The 14,655-nt window shown below is 37.0% G+C and overlaps 1 protein-coding gene across 5 annotated transcripts in view; it reads left to right on the forward strand.

Annotated features, from left to right (window-relative positions):
- Window positions 1-14,655, forward strand: part of LOC149536317 (Protein kinase superfamily protein) — a 252,316-nt gene that overhangs the window by 138,952 nt on the left and 98,709 nt on the right. For all 5 annotated transcript variants that reach the window (XM_089803150.1, XM_089803147.1, XM_089803149.1 and 2 more), the window contains one exon: window positions 917-960. In XM_089803150.1, the coding sequence (XP_089659276.1) occupies window positions 917-960 (44 nt within the window). The remainder of the gene's footprint in view (window positions 1-916; window positions 961-14,655) is intronic.

The raw sequence follows: 14,655 nt of genomic DNA on the forward strand, positions 1-14,655 counted from the left end.
TAGTAACTTCTAAAACTCTAGGTTTATAACATGATAGTCGATGCCCTCAGATAATGATCCCTACATTCCAAATTTCTTTAAGTCCAATATTTTAAACTTCCCTCTCAGACAGAAGAAAAAAATAATTACATTTGCAACTAGGCTTTGATACCAAGTTGATTTTTCGGATCTGCTGCAAATGTAATAGCACTGCCTCTAAGGTATGTACTTTCCAAATGGCATCCATCTCTCTTATATTAGATGAAATATGGATAGACATGTCCTGTGAACGGGACATGTCTATTCATTAGTATTTAATATAATAGTTTGTTATTTAACACACACACACATGAATGTGGTTTATGTATAACCAAATTAGGGCTTTTACACATATATATACATACATACATCCATCTTTAGTGAGTTTTATCCGACATAAATTACACTAACATTAACAATTACAATGAATTAGGAAACTACTTGTTTTATTTTTTAGGTATACTCTAATCATTATATTCATAGGATATTCATGCCTTCATTCAGAGTGCATGTGAAAATATAGATATAACAGTGGACTTAAATACCAGACAAGAATTTAAGGTACAAACTTTACAAATTAACCAATGCATCATTACATTTCATACAAATATTCTGGTTGCAGTTTTGTGACTTCTGAGGGATACAAAATTTACACTAACAAGCTTTTTGTTAATTATGTTTATGGTTGTCAATCTTCTAACTATCTTCTTGGCTAAAAATTAGTAGTTTCATGTTGCATGATATGAGGCATTAACACTAGTCCTTACAAACTGTAGCTTTAATATGGTGCAATTTTAAATTATCTATAATTATATTTGATGCAGATAAGACAAACTTTTGACAAAACTCATTTTTCTTTCTTCAAGCACTAATAGTTTGAAATCTGAATGCCATGTAGGAGATGGACTATGAGGCAGAAGCTCAAAATGGATTAAGGTTTAGGTACTGCTAGCATAGTAATCTGTGAATTCATGTCCCATTCAAGTTTGAATTGGCCAGTTCTCCCATTCAGCACATTTTAATAATTCTGCAAATTAAAATTCCCTTTTTTGTTTGGATGCATTTAAAATTCAATGAAGAAATGTGGGTATATGGTTGCATAGAAAATGTGATATTTTGTTGAGTAATATGTAATGGGCACCTTTAAATGCCCAGAAACTAAACATCTGCTGATAGGAATTTGGTCAAACAGTTTGCATCCAACTCCTTATTCCTCCATTTACTAATTTAATTCCTTATGACTTTGGAAATGGGACGTTTATATTGTTTGCTTGCATGGAATTGAAAATCTCACAACATAATAAAAAAGAAAGTACAATGATATGTAGATTGGAAATTGTATTACTGCTGATAAGATGTTATTTTCAGAATTTAATAAAATCAAATACATGGCAGATTATCAACTCACTAATTGCTCCAATGTTATTGACATAATGCTGCAGCAAATGTTATTTAAACTGCTGCTACAGTAACATGAATAGTGCCTCATGAATAGTAACCGCGTGAATAGTGCCACATGAACTGTGCCGCTAGAGTATTTTGTGTTTCAAACAGTCCAATATCTTCATAAAATCATTCCCTCAAAGTAGCATAAGCATCGGATGAGTAATGAAGAAGATATGAGCAAAACATCAAATCTGCCTATAGCTAGAAACATGCTCAATTTGCTTGATAATGAAGCCGATAACAATGGATTCCAAAGGCCAAACCCCAAGGGAATGACCTCTAGAATGTCACAAGAGAGGATAGACGTCCTCTAATGCCAAGAACAGATCATCTGCATCTCACACATTAATTTTCTTCTCATATCCAACCTGCCAAACCATGGCCACCAACTCTCCTTTTATTTCCACTTCATAGGGTTGAACCACTTTTCACAAGCAATGTGGGATAAAGTGTTTTAAAATAAAATAATATAAAATAACATCTTATGTCTCCCTTGAGCTTCCCCTCTCAAACACACAACCCACATAAATAATATTAAGGTAACACTCTATCATTATAACATTTAATTTAAATGCTACTTTAATAAACTTCAAGCATTAAAATAATATATCAATCGGACTCAAAATGAAGCAAGTGATAGCTTGTTGGAAAGCTTTTGACGCGAATCTTCAAGTCCAATCATTAGAAATATGCCAACTCTAATGCCCAGTCAACTTACTATAAATAATAATTCCATCCAAAGATCCCACAAACAAACTCCAATTGGCTTCAAACTAGGAATGACTAGGCCAAATCACTCCAAGCTCCCTCTGAACTCCTCGCTAGCCCTCGAGACTATGCAAAACTAGGCTAATGGCCACATAGCTGACAATTGCTAAAGAGGGGACATTACATTATATAACTGAGTTTGGACAAGTTGAAATTTGTTATTGAACAATATCACGGCATAAATAATCTCTTAATTGTAGGTTTTTATATCTTCTTTCTTCCAAAGAGTTTGTATGAATGGACTAAATTAAATCTCATTCTTAGTTAAAAGAAAAGTTGGGCATACACTCCTGATATACCCTATTTGTATTTGCATTTTTCATCACTTGAGTTATTAATTGAGCTAACTATCATTTCCCTTTGGTGAGATCACTAAAAATTTGTGTTATACCTTCAATTCCAATCTGCAATGTTCTCTTCAACCTACCCATAAACTAGAAAATATACAAGAATTCCTTTTGTATTATTTGGAAGGTTCAAGTGTCTTGTCCTTAAATAATATCTGTTCACACCTCTACCTATATGCATATGAATTTTTTTGGTTGCATAAATTTGTATAAACCCCCATTGGTTGGCAAGACTAATGGCTCTTGCATCATACTATGGCCCTAACCAAATTTTAGAAAGAAACTTGTAGATCATTCATCTTAAGCAGATTGGCATTCCATTAAACAATTGATGGACTTTGTAGTACTCAATATATTTAAGGATCAAATGTTTTAAAAGAAAAAATGGCTCGGCAGCGAGCTCTCGCCGCTTTTCACTCATGGTATCGACGAAAGCCTAATGGTTGGTACGCTTCCTCTTCGGCTTCTCTAGGTGGTTACAATTCATCTTCTTGGTCAGGTGCTTTAAATACTAAGCCTTTGGCTCAAATTGTGACAAGGAATTCTTTCTCTACATTGATGGATGATTGCCCGACTTCAGCAAAGAGGAAAGCTGCCCTAGGCCATATTTCTAAAACATTGATCGAAGATCCAATGAATTTCATTGCTTAAAGAAGACGGATCGAAAGGGATGATGCCCATTATGGTAAATCCGAAAACACTAATGGCCTTTCAAAGAATAATTGAATGTGGGTTCTTCTCATAAGTTCTTCTAGTATAATGTTGGGGGCAAATGTTGTTCCTTTAGGCCCTTCTAGGCGACAGAAAGGCTCTCCCTTGGCTCTTCCCATTCTACAGAAGGACCCAGTTAAAATGGTTCAAGCCCCAATGATGGAGGCAAGTTTTTGAGTGAATCCCCCTAGCATTTCAAGGAATCTACCTACAAATTAAACGCAAACCCTAATCATCGACAACGTTTATACTAATGGGCTTTGGGATTAATGCCAATCAAATGGCCTTTTTTCGCCAAATGGTATGGTGTGGATCCCTCTGGAACCCTAGCTCGGGATTGGCTCAAAACCATTTTCCGGGATCAGGTAAGAATCTCCGCCCTTAAAAATACTGTTCTTTTCCTAGATTGCTCTACAATTGAACTAAGGAAAATATTACTGTATGGGTACCCAATTATTTTGAAAGTTCACCATCTAAAATTCATAAAATGGGAACCTAATTTTGATCCAAAGTTTTTAACAATGTTAAAGTTATGAAATGGATTTTGTTTAAAGATATCCAAGTAGAACTATTCCAGAGCAACATTCTTAGTTGCATTGGAAACTCTTTGGGTTCTTTTAGAGGATATTTTAAAGCAAATAATGCTTCTTTTAGAAGGTTCTTTTAGTTCCTCTAATAATGCTTAACTATTGATCGAAATGGAATTTTCCAACATCATTTTAAAGCAAATAAGGATATTAACAAACAATTTTTATTACCATCTGGAACCAGAGATTTTTTAGTGGTAAGATCTTTGATAACATCACATGGCAGCATGTAAGAAATGCATTAAATTAAAAGATTTAAAATCTCTAAAAGCTTTAAGGGCGTCTGTTTTCAACCCTAATCTTGATATTTCCTTTAATCCTAAGGGTGGAGGATTTGTTATTTCAAATAGGGTATCCCGTCTTATAGGAGGTATTGAGGGCTTCCCTCTAGATCCCATTTTAGGGAAGGACAAATTGCTGAGGATTAGCGGTTAAAGGAAGTGGCTTCCTCAACCCCACCATCTGTGGCCTATGTGGATCAAGGGCCATCAACGATAGTGAACATCTTGCACTCTATTCCAGAATCTATTCTGGATAACAATGAAGGATTTGAAAGGGTCATTCAAGCTATCCCTTCTTGTTAGATCCTATCCATAGTGGAGTCCCCCTTCTCCTCTTAAAACAACCCCACAGTCACCTCATGTAGAAGGGGACGTTCTATCTCAAAAATAGAAATAGATTTAATCAAGTCTTCTATGTGAAACTCATGGAAGATTTAATCAATACATTCATAGAGGATTCTGTTAAAGAAGGCCTCAGATTTGAGATAAGATAAGATAAGATAAGAGAATAGTATTAATGTCCAATGAAAAAACCACATGGGTTTATGGGACTGAGCATACAAACAAAAGAGCCGACCAAAGCAGGAGCACCAAATGGTGACTCAAAAGAAAAGCTATACAAGACAAAAAGCTAGAAAAACCAAGGTTAATTGAAAAACTCCTGGTTCTTGGCGGGGAGAGGATACACCCATGAGGACTTGAGAAATGATTTGATAAGGATGGAGGACTTTGACAACCTAAGAGGATTGGAACAATCTCAGGAACCTTTGGCTTCCCCAAAATTGATTAAGATTCCTAAAAAAAGAGGAAGAACATCTTTAAATGAGCTAAGAACTCAAGATGCAGACCCATAAGGCTAAATCAAATTAACTAGTCTCTTGATGTAGGGAAGGGGAAGTTGCTTCCCACGGAGAAATGAAGGTCATTGAGGTCATGACATGGAATCTTAGGGGCCTTAATTCCACTAACAAACAATGCTTGTTGAAGTGATGTCTAAGTCAATATAAACCAGACATAATTATTATTCAGGAAACTAAAATGAATCAGGAAGAGTTAAATGCTTTAGGAAAAAGATGGTATTTAGAGAAATCTTTGAAAGCCCAGCCATAGGGGCTTCTAGGGGCTTGGCTGTCATTTGGAACCCTCGTTTGGTTAGTATCACTTCCTTAAGAAGTGAGAGATATTGGATATTTGCTCAAATAAAGAGTCTAAATTCCAATCTACAATATATTCATTAGTATTTATGGTCCCACTCCCACAGCAGATAAAAGAAGCCTATGGCTAGAAATAAATTATTATATGCAATTACTCCAACCATCTGTGTATTAGGAGGGGACTTCAATGCAATATCAAACTCCTCTGAAAACAAAGGAGGTCTGGCAGAATTATCATAGGCCTCAATGGATTTTAATTACTGGATAGCTCCATCTACTCTCTTCGAAATCAAATCTAAGGATAATTCTTTTACATGGAATAATAGAAGACAAGGGTTTAGCCAAATAGCAAAGGAATTAGACAGATTATTCATATTAGGAAACATCCCTAATGAGGTATCTCATCTGGTATCTGAAACTCATCCCTTCTTCAGGTCTGACCATTATCCGGTTCTTCTAGCAATTGACTTAAGAGGAACCCTGATCAGAAATCCGTTTAAATTTGAATTAATGTGGTTCAAAGACAAGTCATTGCTTAAATTACTTGAAGAATTGTGGGTAATCTCGGAGGTTTCAGACTCCAAAATGTATAAGGTAGTACATAAACTTAAAGTTATCAAACAAAGTCTTATTCACTGGAATAAAACTAAATTTGGAAATATCTTTATCCTCAAGGCTGAGATAGAGTCTGATTTAGCCATTATTAACTCAGAAGTCATTAAGAAAGGAATGGATGAAAGCCTATATCTCAAGGAAAAAGACTCAAAACTAAATTTGAAAGATATCCTAGCCAAAGAGGAAATATGATGGAAATAGAAATTTAGGGAGACCTAGTTAAAAGAAGGGGACATGAATGCCAATTTTTTTCATAATAGTACCAAATAGAAAAGAGCTAGTAATAAAATTGCAAAGATAAAAAAAAGGAAAATATCATATTAGATAAGCCTCGGAGGCAGTATCTTTCTTTGAAAACATGGTGAACAATCTAGAAATGTCTTCTCTGGCATTTCAAAATTCCTTAACTATATTCCAAAACTGGTTACAAAAGAGCATAATAGAGCCCTATTAAACAAAATTTATAGGAAGAGGTCACAACTACTCTCTTCCAAATGGACCTAGATAAATTGCCAGGGCTTGATGGCTTCCCAACCTTCTTTTTTCAAAAGTGTTGGTATTTTTGGGGTGAGGAAATTACAAAGGCCTTGGACAGTTTTAGAAACTTTGGTGGTCTACTCAAAGAAGTTAAGCATACTTTTCTTGCACTAATTCCTAAATTGGTGTCAGTGGAAAGCTTTAAGGACTATCGGCCGATTGCACTATATAATGCTGTTTATAAACTGCTATCCAAAACATTGGCCAATCAGATGTTAAAACTTCTTCCCTATCTTATCAGTGAGGAACAAACAGGCTTTGTTCGAAGAAAATCTATTTATGATGAAATAGTCATTGTTTAGGAAGCTATTTGAAGAACACACGATTATATTAAGAGGGGGTGCGAATCAGTATAATAACAACTTTGTCAATTTAAAACTTTAATCCAAACAATAACTTCAAATACTAAAATGAACACTTATGCACATGAACACAATGATTTACGTGGAAACCAAATGTGGGAGAAAACCATGACAAATAAATGCTTTTATAAAAACTTTGTTCTTTTCCAATATTTGTAGGCTTCAACCTGCTAGAGGCTCCAACCCCTTTGTTTATTAGCACCAACTCACTAGAAGCTCCAACATCCACACTTCACAAGCTCCGACCTACTGGAAGCACCAAATCCCACTTCTGTCTTCATGAGCACCAACCCATTGTACACAAACTTTTGTTCAACCTTGACAATGTTGCTCAACTGTTGATGGATACTTCGATTATGCTTCTTTCCTTTTGCTATAATCTCTTCTTTGAATTTGTACACTTTCCCCTTTTATACTTTGCATATAATATATATAAAATATATTTTATTTATGTTCATTCCTTTCTCAAGTACTTCACACAATTTATGCCTTCATCATATATGTATATATATATATATATTCTTCTGCTTACACTCTTTCCTCTCTCTAAATAGATATATATCAGATTCATTAAATCTGAATATATTCTTTAGTTGCCACTGATATTATACACTTACTTTTTTGTGGACATTCTCTTTAATATTCTGTTCTTGCACACCTTTTATTTATTCACAGCTCAATCTTCTTCACATCCTTGCTTAACATTTTCTTTCTTAATAAGAAACTTCTATTATGCCTTCAATCCATAAAAGTCACGACTTTCCATGTTGTACAGACATGCCTTTAGTTATAGAGAAACCATGTGACTTGCCACTGTTCTTAGTGTCATCGTTACTCCATCGTGGCATTCCTTTGTATTTGGTAAATATCTGTTGCCGTAACGTATCCACCCAAACTATCATTTTTGCAAGCCATACAATATATTGTGGTGACCATCCATTCTATTTCCAATGTTGACATCTGACGGCACCACTTGAAGCTATATAACTTTGATTTAATCTTCATATATTTATCTGTGTAAGCATCATTCATTTCCATTAAAAACACGATAACATTCCATGTTATTAGTCCCTGCCTTATAGGCAGGGAACTAATGTTTTTGTTTCACCCCCTTTCAATTTCGTTTTTTTTCCAGCAAGTATCATATGTCTAAAGTTTTAGACTGATTATTTTTAAATTTATTTAACAGATGGAAAAAAGTATTTTTCTGATTGGAAGATGACTATTTTCCTGGGGTATAAATCCTATTTTCTGAACTGGAAAATCTGAAAAAACATGCAAAGGATAAGAATGCAATAAATATTGTTGTCAGAGTTTGCTTAATAGTTTCTACAAACTTCTTAGTCGGTGCTGCATCAACAGAGCCATGTTGTCAAATCTGACAGAGACTAAGATTGCATTTTTCTTTCCAATCTTAGCCACCTCACTCCTTCAGTTTGCTCCAGCAATCAGGTTTTATTTTTCACTCCTGTTATCTCGTTGTTCCGAATCATGAAAAATCAGAAATATATAAGAAATTTTTTTTTATCCCGTCAAGAGTCTCATCTTGATGATAATGGGTCATTATATAATGAGAAACATTGATAAAGGTGAAAGTTTAATCAAAATAGAAAATATATATCAGCTTAGTATGGTGGACGTCAGAAATTTTGTCTTTTTAACCATATTGATATAGTTTCTTGCACCTTCTTTTCTGTATACACTGACATGTGGATCTCATTAATAAAATCTTGAATAAAATGTGGCTATACTTTTGCTTTGGATTGTTTTTATTTTATTTTTAAAATGTATATATATATTAATAAAAGTAATATTCTATGAAGCAATTTAAGTTTGGCTATATTTTAAACTAAACTTTTAGTTTTAAATTTATTTTTAAAATGTACATATAAAAATAAAATAATAATCTATGAAGCATTCTAAGTTTGGCTACATTTTAAACTAAGTTTTAGTTTTTATTTTATTTTTAAAACGTATATATTAATAAAAATAATAATCTATGAAGCAAATTAAGTTTGGCTACATTTTTACTTAAGTTTTATTATATGGAGTCTTTTACATGAACAACCTAAAATACATCTCAGTGAAAAAATACATATGTAAAAGTACGGAATATCAAATAACACGAAAAATTCCCACATAAAACATCAGACATTAGGGTAGAAATGCATCTAGCACAATCATTTATGTTTGTAATAGAGAATAGATACCATTGTGGTCTTCTGCAATAGCTACCTTTATTGTAGTCACCAAAAAATAAAATTATTATTAGAGTTAACTTTGGGGAGGTTGCATCAAACGCATCACTAACAACTACAACCCCCACTACAACCCTAAAAGGCAGGGACTCTGCTCGCAAAGAGCTCTTGTTAATCATTATCTCCGTGGGCACATACTGAATATTAAGTCCAGCTATTATGCGGTAGTTGCTATGTATATACTAAATCATTGCCATGATAAATCAGCGAATCGCTGCAGATATAGATGCTGGAAATGATATAACCCTTTTCCCTTTGCAGTTGCCATGTAATAAACAGATTTATATATCGTGCCTTATTTCAGACATGCTTGAATCGGTTTTCTTTATTTGTTTGGAGCATGCCTCTTCTCTATTTCCCAAGGCAATGAAGTGGCTTTTTAAAATTATTATCTTTGCTTTTGTGATTCATATATGACAATATATCTCTGTTTATACTGATGTAGAAATTTCCAACATTGCTCATGGCTCCTCTAAAATGAATTCAATGATATCATGGTCTATACCCAACTTCAACTCTTTGTATAATTATTCACTATATACGCTGTCATCAATAATGCATCTTTGTGTTATGTGGATTTATTAATCTGGAATACTCATCATTGTTGACTTGTCTTCAAAATTCTTCAAGGTAGGGCTTCTATCACTGTCATTCACACTAGCTCTTCGCGCCCATCTTCTCTTACGTAAATAACCATCGTTGCCGTTGTTTTTCCTATTATATTAGTTGTTGCTCTTCAGGATATACACGATGCCTTAATTGTCATTCTCCTAATATTTTTAATATATGTTGTTTGCTTCTTATTCACTTCTCATCTTTTGGTTCACTATTCTTGTTTGCAAACATATAGTTTATTCCAATCATTTCAAACCTGACTAATCTTATCTTTGCTTTTGTAAATCCACCAACTGGTTCATTGCTTTCCAAACTATGATGGCTACATCCAGTTAATGTACATAGACTTATAATGGGATCTTATAATCACAGAGACATATTCCTTCAATCAGTTGCATAGTCTTCTATCTCTGCAATTGTATTGTGTAGCAATCAGATTTTGGTGCTTCCTTGCTCAAGCCGAACATTGGTTGCTTCTTTTACTTTGTTGGACATTTCCTCTATCTCTTGTAGTCATCGTCTTGTAAATTTCATTGGCCTGTGATTCATATTTTTAGTCTTTAACATACTTTGTCTTACTCCTACAAATAGTATCTCTAGGTCTGCACAATGACTCTTCCTGTTCATCACATAGGACAAGCTCTGAATTTTCTCATTGCTGAAGATGATATCGTCATATTTTGATAGCCACTGTAAATCTCCAATTCTGCATACTTGATGTTTGATGGCTTGTATGCTAACTCATGCTGGATGATTACATCTTCAATATTTGTTCTAATTTAATCAACTGTGTCATGGTTCTGATCCCAAAAATATCCTAAGAATTCGATACTCCTGCACTTTTTAATATGGTATTAGTGCTTTTGTTTGTGTATGAATTTGCTCGATGTTATTTCTGTAGTATGTATGCTATTGCAATTTTATACTGCAGATAGCTATATATTCAAATGAAACTCTTGTCAGCCGACTGGATGGTCTCGGCGGTGTTTCGGTAGCCGACGGAATGATTGTCGGCGGTGTTCTGTATTTTGTAGCCGACGGGTAAATAGTTTGTAGCGGACATAATGTTTGTGGCCGACGGACTCCTTCGGGAAGGTTCGGCGGATAGTATTTATATCCCGTCTGGGATCATTGTAAAGCATCTTCTATTATTATTCATCTTATGAAGCATAATGTATGTTTGGCATATGCGAATATAATTCTGCTATTCTGTTCCATTGTCTGTATGTGTTGATTTCTTTACCAGTGCGGTAAACATTTGGCGCCGTTGCCTTATGAACCTGGAAGGTGGGAGGAATGAAGATTAATGCCAAATCAGCTTAACAAGGATCGGAATAAGGTCAAGGGAAAAGATGGAATTCGTACTGTGCAAGAGAATTTAATTCTGGCACAGCAAACCGAACGCCGACGGAGATTTCAGAAGAGTGCCGATGGAAATTGGAGCACAAAAGATTTGTTGGAGGAAACTCGGCAGTGGGTGGAATTGGTGGAAGAAGCACGGGAGGAGTTTTTGAATTTGTGTTCGCCGAGGGAAGAGAATCCAAATGGAAGAGCATTGACTCACACAACTTGGAGTGCCGACACAACAAGAGCGTGGAGTGAACTTTTCGTCCGGGATATACGTCCGCAGGGGACAACTTCAGAACACCCTTCTTCACCAAGTTTCGCAGTTGTTGAGTCTGATGGTGTGGGAAAACAGTCTAGCGGTGTAGGAGTGCAGTCGGCCGGTGTGGGAGTGCAGTCTGCCAGTGTGGGATTGCAGACCGCCGGTGTGGGAGTGCAGTCCGCCAGTGTGGGAGAGCAGTCCGTCGGTGTGGAGTGCAATCCGCCAGTGTGGGAGAGCAATCCACCGGTGTGGGAGTGCAGTCAGCTGGTGTGGGAGTGCAGACTGCCGGTGTGGGAGACCAGTCTGCCGGTGTGGGAGTGTAGACCGCCGGTGTGGGAGACCAGTCCGCCGGTGTGGGAGTGTAGACCGCCGGTGTGGGAGACCAGTCCGCCGGTGTGGGAGTACAGACTGTCAGTGTGGGAGTGCAGACCGCCGGTGTGAGAGTGAAGAGCACCAGTGTTGCAGGACCGAGCAACGCCTGTTTACAGAAACCAATTGTGGTGGCGGGACCAAAAGAGAAACTGCCGAAGTTCAATGGCGATGGTACGGCCAATCCCATTCGACATTGCAAAACATGTGAAACGATCTGGAAGGCAAATGGGATAACTGATGAAGACGACTGGATGAGGCAATTTTCGGCCACCCTACAAGGCGTAGCAATTGATTGGTTCACTGATACAGATCCACAAAAGCTAAACGGTTGGGATAACATTAAAAAGGAGTTTCTGGCAGAATTTAAACTGTTGCGGGATGATAATGAAATTATAGCAGAGATCTTCAATACTAAGCAGGGGAAGAACGAAACCGTTCGCGTTTATGCCAGGAAATTAAAAGACTTGATAAACAAAATGGAAAGTAAGCCAGTAGACAGACTTTAGAAAAGATGGTTCGTGGAAGGCCTACACTTGAAGTTGCGAAGGAAAATGAAAATTGTGCCACCGTTGTCATACACGAAAGCTTATAACAGAGCATTGGACCTCGAAAGTGAGCAGAAAACAAAGAAGAAGAACACTAGCTCATCTGATTCTGATGACGACGAGCCTGCCGGAGAAGATAGCAGTGATGATGAATGCAGTAGCAAGAAGGTCGGCGCTTTACAGAAGGACGTGATCTGCATGATGAAGGAGTTTAAAAACATGTAGAAGGAGCCAAAAGGCAGTGAGTTGTGGTGCACGGAGTGTAAGACCGACGGTCACACAAAAGGATCATGTCCAAAGAATCAATTTTGTGACATTTGTCAGATCATGGGCCATTCGACAAAAGAGTGCCCCTTTAACATGAAGACAAGAGGATCTCTGCAGGTGCTTCTGATGGGGACACAACCCAACAACAGAATGGACACAATAGAAAAGGGGAACTATATTAACTGAGAAAATAAGCTAGTACAAACAGTGCAGAGAAAATAAACTTCAAAACATGCCCTACGGGCTTACAATAGCATAAATTTGGAGAATATTTCTCCTTTTAGCACCTCCTCTCAAGCTCCAATCCGAACTGCCTTTTACAATGCCAGAAATCTCCTTAAATAGACCCCGGAGGGTTAAGGACTAGGAGTACATTCTAGAAAGTGCTAGTAGGCATCCACCGATGAAATAGAAGGTTCCGGAAGCTGCATTAGAAGTCGGTGCAATTCTAGAAGAATCCAGAAACTGTAGCTGAACTTCCGGGAGGCATAACTTTTGAACCGTAGCTCTGATTGACGAACCGTTTACATTTTTGAAAAGCTCTCGAAGCGCTCTATAGCCCTATGGACAAGCTTCGCTCGTCCCCCATTTTTCGACCCTTTTCGAGGTCATTTAATGCCCCAAACCTGACTTTGAAGCATTCTTAAGAGGTCTCCAAAACCCAAAAAACTGCAATAACTTTCAAACCGTGGGGCCTATTGACCTGATTCTTTTTCTGGAATGCTCTAAATCATGATTACATTCATCTGGTCAATTCACACCTTCTAGTTTACCGAAATGATGGCCCAAATACATGCTCCTATTTTTTCGGGATTTTCAAACGCACTGATAGTTGAACTCTGAGAGTTGGAACCTTTATTTGAGCCAAATGGGTATCCAAAAATGTAAAGACATGAAACAGAAACTAAGTCTAAGTACATTTTTTGGGTGACACAGGATTGCCCTTATACCTCTGGATGCTCCTGCATCAGACACCCAGGGTAGATTGAAAAGTGACCCTGTCACTTTATGGAAGGTAGAGGAAATCCCAAATGGGAAACCTCAGCTGCTGAAATCCAAGTTGAGTCCTCGATCGGCCGTCCTTTCCATTTGACCAAATACTCTTCATACTGCCTGTTTCTGGTACTCCTACCCACACGATGATCTAGAATGTCTTCTATCTCCTCCTTCTTAGAAGCAGGAATTGGACATGGCTCTAAAACCAGCTCCTCATCTGCACCATCATCGTGATACTCTGTTAAATCTGCAATGTTGAAAATAGGAGAAATGTGAATACCATCTGGTAGCTCCACCTCATATGCATTTCCTGAGTTATGTTTCTTCAAAACTTTGCAGGGGCCAAATTTCTTCATTTTCAGCTTGTTGTAAGTGCCAACTGGAAATCTTTCTTTTCGTAAGTGCACCCTGACTAGATCCCCTACTTGGAATTCCTTATGTCTTCTCCTTTGATCAGCGCTAGCTTTATACTCTTGATTCATCTTGATAATGTGTGCTTGAACCTCCTCATGTAGACGCTTGATGTGTTCAGCAAATTCCTCAGCTTCAGCACTTGTCCTCTCCCCTTGTTCTATCTTCCTCAATTCTGGTGCAATCCTTGGGCTATTCCCATATACAATTTGAAATGGTGATTTTCCAGTACTCCTATTTACAGAGTTATTATAAGCAAACTCTGCCTGTGGTAGAATCAAATCCCATCCCTTGGGCTTATCTCCAACTAAACATCTCAGCAAATTGCCCAGACTTCTATTTACCACTTCTGTTTGGCCATCAGTCAGTGGGTGATGCGTGGAGCTGAATTTCAAGTCTGTTCTCAACTTCTTCCACAATGTCCTCCAGAAATACCCCACAAATTTAGTATCTCTGTCAGAAACTATACTTCTTGGAAGACCATGTAGTCTTACCACCTCTTTGAAAAACAAGTCTGCAATATGGACAGCATCATGAGTTTTGTGGCATGGAATGAAATGTGCCATTTTGGAGAACCTATCCACCACCACGAATACTGAGTCATTACCCCTTTGTGTCCTTGGCAATCCAAGAACAAAATCCATACTTATGTCCTCCCATGGCCTTGATGGAACAGGCAATGGCTGATATAGGCCAGTATTTTGACTAAACCCCTTGGCAACTTGACAAACTTGGCAACTCTGTACAAACTTCTTCACA

Source organism: Cupressus sempervirens, chromosome 10, assembly GCF_028749045.1.
Source record: "Cupressus sempervirens isolate cs-2001-9-10 chromosome 10, ASM2874904v1, whole genome shotgun sequence".
Classification (NCBI taxonomy): domain Eukaryota; kingdom Viridiplantae; phylum Streptophyta; class Pinopsida; order Cupressales; family Cupressaceae; genus Cupressus; species Cupressus sempervirens.